This window comes from Marmota marmota, unplaced genomic scaffold, assembly GCF_001458135.2.
Source record: "Marmota marmota marmota unplaced genomic scaffold, marMar, whole genome shotgun sequence".
NCBI classification, from domain to species: domain Eukaryota; kingdom Metazoa; phylum Chordata; class Mammalia; order Rodentia; family Sciuridae; genus Marmota; species Marmota marmota.
The window spans coordinates 16326066-16333786 of NW_026000185.1; the positions used below are offsets into that span (position 1 = coordinate 16326066).

Consider the following 7721-nt stretch of genomic DNA (forward strand, 5'->3'; position numbering starts at 1 on the left):
CACGCCTGTAATCCCAGGAACTCAGGAGGCTGAGGCAGGAGAATTCCAAGTTTGAGGCCAGTTTGAGCAACTCAGTGACACTGTTTCAAAAAATAAAAAGGGCTGGTGGGGGCTGGGGTTGTGGCTCAGCAGTAGAGCGCTTGCCTAGCACGTGCAAGGATCTGGGTTTAAGCCTCAGCACCACATAAAAATAAATAAATAAAAGGCATTAAAAAAAAAAAAAAAGGCTAGGGATGTGGCTCAGTGCTTAAGTGCCCCTGGGTTCAATCCGTGGTACAAAAAAATAAAATAAAAGGAAAAAAAAATAAAAGGAAAAAAAAAATGGGCGTATTTCCCCTCGAAGCCAGGGCTCCTGGGCTCAGCGCTCAGGTTTTGGACGTTCATCACTGTTCAGTGAGACTAACTACCACTAAAATCGTCTATGGCCTGCAGACAGAGCAGCCTGTTTCCCCAAGGCCTCGCCAACATCCTAGGGCCTCTACAAGGCACTGCAGCTTTAGTAGCCAGGTGTGAATCAAAATAACCCAAGACAGACCTGTCATGGTATACTCAAGATAGTCCCTGTGAACCTACTGAGAAACATAAAAAAAATTAAGAAAAAAATGATATGAAGAGGAATTAATGCTGAAGAAAGGGGGAAAGAGAAGAGGGAGGCCACCAAGTGCCCAGGGCCCAGAAGTAAAGCAAACAGCTGGTGGGTGCTGTCTGTACCCAGCTACCCATGCGACCCACTGGGTGTCAGCATCAACCCAAGCATCACTGGGAAGTGCTTACAGAGGCCAGTTTGGTGCCATGGAATTAAATTAAATTTAGCTGTTTGGGGTTGGGGATATAGCTCGGTTGGTAGAGTGCTTGTCTTGCATGTACAAGGCCCTGGGTTCAACCCCCAGCACCACTAGTAATAATAACAATAGTAATAATAATAATAAATTTAGCTGTTTGGACTCTGGCAAGTTACTTAGCCTTTGTGTTTCTCAGTTTCTTTACCTGTAAGATGGGGATAAACAACAGTACCATGCTCACAGGACTGCTGGGAGGCATCAGTGAGGTGAAGGAAAGGGCTCTGACCTCTGCCCGGCGTGTGCAACTCAGTAGGTACAACTTAGGGTTATCTAGAAGGATCTTGAGGACAACCTGCCACTGTGATGCCTTCGCTGCAGTGATGCCCCCAAAATACTAGATGCTGTTTTTTCCCTTTCAGTCTCCTTACTGATCTTTTTTTTCTTTTGGGGACTGGGGATTGAACCCAGGAGCACTTTACCACTAGCTACATCCCCAGCCCATTTTCTTTTTTCAGACAGGGTCTCAGTAGGTTGCTGAGGCTGGCCTTGAACTTGCAATCCTCCTGCCTGGGATTCATGAGTGGCTGGGATTACAGGCATGCACCACTGTGGCCTGGATTCTTTATTGATTTCCTATCGTTAAATCAGGCTATGGTGCCGTCCTGAGTATTTGACATACAAGATCTCTTTGAGCTCTGACAGTAACCTTATGAGATACTTGGTACTATCACTCCCCATTACAGTTGAGGAAGTTGAGGCAGAGAATGGCTATAATCTTGCCTCAAGTCCAGCCACATGACTTCTTAGAGAGTCTTACTGTTCCTTGTTGCAAGATCTCAGCTTACAGAATGAGCAAACACCTCCCCAACAGCCAACACCTTCCCCAAGACCTACACTTAACAATTATATGCAACAGAAATTGCCTCTCCTTGACATCAGGGAAGGCACTATTTGCAGGAAGAGTAAGTCCTCTGGAGTAGTAACTCAAACTGATCAGTTTCCATCAGGATCCATCTTATTTCACTGGGGTCCTCCCCTGCCTGAGGGAAATGCAGAGGAAGCTAAGGAAATGACTATAAATCCCGCTCTACAACCTGCCCCCTGAACAGCTTTGTCCAAGTAGCCCAGACATCTCAAACTCAGCTGTTGAAATAAACTTCATACATGTCTCAAAACTCTGGCTGCAGACCTCCAGCCATTTAGGAGTCTAGCCAGGAACCTGAGGGTCAACCTCCGCTCTTCCCACTCTCACCGTCACATTTATTAAGTCACCCAGCTTGGCAGAGTGGGAGGAAAGGCTCATTCCTTCAACAAACCTTGCTAATTATTCTTTCCCAGTGACCTCAGCATTCTCAATACCTAACTTAACTGTTTGTCCATATCTTTGAATGAACTTAATCAAAACCACTTTGTAAATATAAATACAGTGGTTCCTCTGCTGTGTATGTAAACCAAGAAGAGGCAGTACAAGAGCCTTGCTTATTCAAAATATGGTCTAAGGGCTACCAGCAGCAGAATTCATGAGAATTCCATGGAAATGAAACCCCTCAGGCCCCTTCCCAGCCCCACTGGATCAGAATCTGTATTTTAATCCAGGTGACCTGTATGCCCAGTGAAATTTGAGAATCAAAGCTGTAAGATGAGGATAATCATGTCACATTTTGCCTTATGCTGAAATCAGTCTCAGGACACAAACACTCAGCAACTATACTAGTGACCTTTTAGCCCCCAACTTTAAAATGACATTTACCTTTTGATATAGCCAAGAGGACACTGCCCAATGAATTATTAATCCATTACACTGTCAGCGAATCTCAGCACTAGCTGCACAAAAGAATCACTGATTCTGGATTCTGACTTGGCCTGGGCATCCATATTTTTTATTGTAACATGCAGTCCTGATTGAAACCACTATTACAGGAAGCCCATCAGCTTGAAAAGGGGTTTCTCAACTTGACCTTGGGAGTCTTTAAAGCTGTAATTTTGTTTTGTTTTTTGGTGCTGGGCCTTGTGCATGTGAGGCAAGCACTGTACCACCAACTGAGCTATATCCNGCTGAGCGGCCGGGCCAGGGCGGGTACGGAGACACGAGGCAGCGGCGCGAAGGCCGCAGGCAGGCGGCGGACACAGGAGGAAAGGACACGAGCCGCCATGGCTACGCCGACCCAGGATGCACTGCGCCGCAGCCTCAGGCCCAGATTTTGTCCCCGCTGCGCACAGAGCGGCGCTATCTGGCGCCGCCGGCGGTAGCGGCCCCTAGCGGCCCCTGGCGGCACTGCGCCCTCGAAGCCGCGCAGCCCAGCGGTCCAAGTACTTAGTGCTAATGGCACGTATGCGGTCTTCCCTTGAATGCTAGTCCTTCACGCAAGAAAGGTATTTGGTTTTATTTCTTCTCTGAAAATCCTGAAATACATTTATTTAAAAGTTGTGATGCCACCGTTCTTCCATAGGCATTTAAATTTAATAGTTTGCAACAGTTCAAAAAGTGAGAATCAATTTCAATACATAACTAAGACTAATAAATGTAAGGTATAGGCTACAACAATATACATGTCTTAAAAAGTGCCAGGCAACATCTAAGTAATATTGGGTAAATTAGCCGGGCTTGGGGCCATAGGCCTGTAATCTCAGCAACTCAGGAGGCCAAGGCAGGAGGATCACAAGTTCAAAGCCAGCCTCAGCAACTTAGTGAGGACCTACTCTAAATAAAATATAAAAAGGGATGGGATGTGGCTCAGTAGTTAAGTGCCCCTAGGTTCAATCCCCAGCTGAGAGAGAGAGAGAGAGAGAGAGAGAGAGAGAAAGAAAGAAAGAGAGAGAGAGGGAGATAGAGAAAGAAGAGAAGAGAGGAAGGAAGGAAGGAAGGAAGGAAGGAAGGAAGGAAGGAAGGAAGATTAATCTTAGCTATTCAGGAGACTAAAGTAGAAGGATGGTAAGTTCCAGGTCAGCCTTAGCAACTTAGTGACACCTGTCTCAAAATGAGATAAAAAAGGCTGGGGGATGTAGCTCAATGGGACAGTACTTGCCTAGCATGCATAGCAGACACTTGAGTTCAACCCCCAAAACTGGAAGAAAAAAAGAAAAAGAAAAAGAAAAACCCAAAACAGGTAAGTGGATTTGGGAAGTTTATGCTAATTTGCACATATTTCTCAGCTGGGAGCCTAAGAAATTGATTTAAATTGAAGCACACTGGCATGGTGAACAATCCAAAAATGCCTTTAGTTTTATATGAGTTTCTTTCTTAAAAAAAAATTTTAAAACTCCAAGTAAAATGAAATATATTATCTTTGAAATAAAATGCATTGTATGAGCCCATTATGATAAAATTATTTATATTTATTCATTCACTAAAACGTTGAGTCTCTATAATGAGCTTATTATTGAGGCCATAGCAGTGAGCAACCCAGAGAGACAGTCTATTCTCACAGAGTTTTACATTCTGGTATAAAAATAAAGACAATAAACAAAAATATGTAAAAACAATAGCCAAGATATGGAGTCAGTGTTGGTGTCCAGCAACAGACAGGTAAAGAAAATGTGGCATCCATACACAACGGGATATTATTCAGCCATAAAAAGGATGAAATCCTGTCCTCTGCAGCAGCCTGGAGGACATCATGTAAGTGAAATAAACCAAGCACAAAGTCACAGATGCTCTCATTCATAGGTGGGAGCTAAAAAAGTAGATTTCATAGAAAGAGAATAGAATAGTGGTCACTAGAGGTAAGGAAGGGGCCAGGGTAAGAAGGACAGAGAGATATTGGATAATAGTTACCAAATACAGTTAAAATAATAAGTTCTAATTATATTTTTACTTTGTGAACCATCTTTCTTAGTCTCCCGGCACCACCATGCCCAGTTTACTGCTCTGCATATTAAGCGATTGTTTTTTTGTTGTTGTTTATTTTTTGGTACAAGGGATTGAACCCAGGGGCACTTAACCACTGAGCCACATCCCCGGCCCTTTTTGTTTTTTATTGTGAGACAGCGTCTTGATCAGTTGCTTAGGGCCTCACTAGTTGCTGAGGCTGGCCTTGAATTTGCGATCCTGCCTCAGCCTACTAAGTTGCTGGGATTACAGGCATGTGCCACCACACCGGGCTTTCTTAAGCAATTGGAAGAGCACTTGTATTACGGATTTGGAATAATCGTGAGTAACTAACTGCCCAGGCTCCATTTTAAGTGGCAGTACTCCATTCCTGCTGAAAACTGGCACCAAAAAACTCTGCCTGGAGTTCTATGATCAAGGCCCTGATCTCTTCACAGAACCTATCCAGTATTTCTGTTATGTATCTCAGAAGTGATTTCAAACACTCATGGAGTCTGGTATGTGAATGGAATCTGTTGTGCTGTAATAAGAATGTGGGGCCACGTGTGGTGGTACACACTATAATCCCAGCAACCTGCCAGCCTCAGCAGTTTAGTCCCTAAGCAACTTAGCGAGACCCTGTCTTAAAATAAAAAATAAGAAGGGCTAGGGGTGTGGCTCAGTAGCGAAGTGCTCCTGGGTTCAATTCCCAGGACCAAAAGAAAAAGAAAAAAAAGAATTTGCTGTGTACTCCCCCTGCCCTTGAGAATGTGCAGTCTTCCCATGCTCCGATTTGTGAGAACTTGAAGTGCACTCACCCTTCCTCACGATGTTACATCCCATGGTATCAGAGCCCACGTGGAAGTGAACGTCAACTCCTGGACTTCAAAGTACACAGGAACCCAGGAGTTCTGACAGACACTGTGAAAACCCAGGCTCTGTGGCAGGCAGAACCTTCAGCCGCTTCTCCCAGTGTCAAGAGCTCAGGCTGGGACAGAACCTGGGGCCTGAAGCCAACCCCTGCCCAGTCCTCTGGCCTCTGGGAAGCTTCTTGTCACATATTTGTGCTGCTTTGCTCAGGCCAGTTTTTCCTGAGAACAGCTTGCTTGTATAAAGGTGCACCTTGAACTTCAGTCAGACTTGACTCCCCCACAGGCCTGCTTCCACCCTAGCTGAGCAATTAGACTCTAATTATTTTGGAACACATGATTAATAAATCTCACCTACTAAAGTATATTTCCTGTGAGATTTATTCTCGTTTTTCTCTCTTTTGAAACATATGAACCTAAGAAAAAAATTCTCTTTGTATGGCAGTAGATCACTGTGACTCGTAAAATCATATTTTAATCATCTCCTCATTTTAAGCCTACAGAAGATTTTGTTACATTTAATACTATGGTCAAACATAACAAATCACCTCTTATTTAAATCATGTAATTGGGGAGAGCTCCTTTACCCTCCAGCAAATACACGAAGAGAAAATGTCTACATGGTCTGTAAAGTAAAATGTCCAACCTTAAGATTGGGATGAGGCCCTTTGTGTTGGGAGACGCTTTAACAAAGAACATCGATGCTTTTCGGTAGCACTTCCATCACAAGATGGATGGGCATAGTGGCACATGCCCGTAACCCCAGAGAACCGGGAGGCCGATGCAGGAAGTTTGAGGCCACTATGGGCAATTTAGTGAGATCCTATCTCAAATTTTTTTTTTTTTTTTTTTTTTTTTTTTTTAATATTTATTTTTTAGTTTTCGGCAGACACAACATCTTTGTTTGTATGTGGTGCTGAGGATCGAACCCGGGCCGCACGCATGCCAGGCGAGCACGCTACCGCTTGAGCCACACCCCCAGCCCCTCAAATTTTTTTTTTTAAGAGGTCAAATTACTTGGAAGATTGAGTGATAAGATTTATTTATTTATTTATTTATTTTGAGAATTTTAATATTTTTTAGTTATTGGCAGACACAACATCTTTCTTTGTATGTGGTGCTGAGGATAGAACCCGGGCCGCACGTATGCCAGGTGAGCGCGCTACCGCTTGAGCCACATCCCCAGCCCCCTATCTCAAATTTTAAAAAATAAATAAATAAAAAGGGCTGGGGATGTTGCTTAGTGGTAGGTGCTCCTGGGTTCAATTCCCAGGACCAAAAGAAAAAGAAAAAAAAGAATTTGCTGTGTACTCCNGCACTGTACCACCAACTGAGCTATATCCCCAGCCCTAAAGCAGTAGTTCTTAATCTTGGATGCACTTCAGAGTCATACGAGGAGCTTAAAAACAAAACAGAACTGTCATGTCAGGGTCCCATTCCAGAGAACTAAATCATAAGAGGAGTGAGAGGAGGGTCAAGGGATTTCTTTTTTTCTTTGTTTTTTTTTTTAGTTACCTAGGTGATCTGAGCGTTCAGCTAGGGCTGAAAACCACTGCCTCGCGTTGCAACCTCACACAGACTTCATCAGATAGGAAAGCTACTTTACCTGTTCGCTATCCTTACTTCCAGAAGGTCAAAAAACAGGTAAACGGTGCCAGTGGGGAAAATTAAGACAGAAATCCAGGAAAAAGAACTACTCTGGAGGAGGCTATAAGCAAGCGGCCTCCTCTCTGCACCCTATCTTTACTCTCCCCCTAGAAAGTGATGGCGGTATTTATCATGGTGACCACAACTAACAGCGACCAGTGTTTTGATGGCTGACCAAACAGGTGCTCTGCCTGTATTATCTCAACTAACCCTCGCTGCCACTCCACGACCCCGCCGTTCAGTCCGGGGCTCGGCGAGGCGAGGAGACCAGTTCCACGGGGGCAGCCGGCGCGGGAACCCGGGTGCGGGGGAGTCTGTGCTCGGCTCCGAAAGCAATCACCAAGTCGCCGGCCTCCCGCAGGGGCCCACCAAACACCGGTCGGCGGCGGGGCTGGGGAGCCAACCAAGGCCCCCCGGGTCACCTGCTTGCAGCTGGCACGGTCCGGATGCCCGCTACCCCCTGACCTCCAGCGACCGGATCCCTGACCCCTGCCAAACCCCGGCAAAGTCACCGCGAGTCACCTGCGTGAGCACTAAGGCCAGCTGTGTAGTCCCGGGCCACGTCCGGTTCCCCGCGGGACACAAAGCGGTGCTGAGCGGCCGGGCCAGGGCGGG

At 45.4% G+C, this 7721-nt stretch overlaps 1 protein-coding gene and 1 long non-coding RNA gene across 2 annotated transcripts in view; one reads left to right on the forward strand and one right to left on the reverse strand.

Moving 5' to 3' along the window:
* Ndufab1 (NADH:ubiquinone oxidoreductase subunit AB1) overlaps window positions 1-2978 on the reverse strand; it is an 8098-nt gene extending 5120 nt beyond the window's left edge. Inside the window, exons 1-2 of the mRNA XM_048790074.1 lie at window positions 2829-2978; window positions 988-1027 (exon numbers count right to left, since the gene is read on the reverse strand). Of these exons, the coding sequence (XP_048646031.1) occupies window positions 988-1027; window positions 2829-2935 (147 nt within the window). The 5' untranslated portion in view covers window positions 2936-2978. The remainder of the gene's footprint in view (window positions 1-987; window positions 1028-2828) is intronic.
* Window positions 2979-3069: 91 nt separating this feature from the next.
* The window catches only part of LOC125612340, a 30092-nt gene continuing 25440 nt past the window's right edge, over window positions 3070-7721 (forward strand). Inside the window, exon 1 of the long non-coding RNA XR_007342682.1 lies at window positions 3070-3155. This is a non-coding gene — a long non-coding RNA (uncharacterized LOC125612340). The remainder of the gene's footprint in view (window positions 3156-7721) is intronic.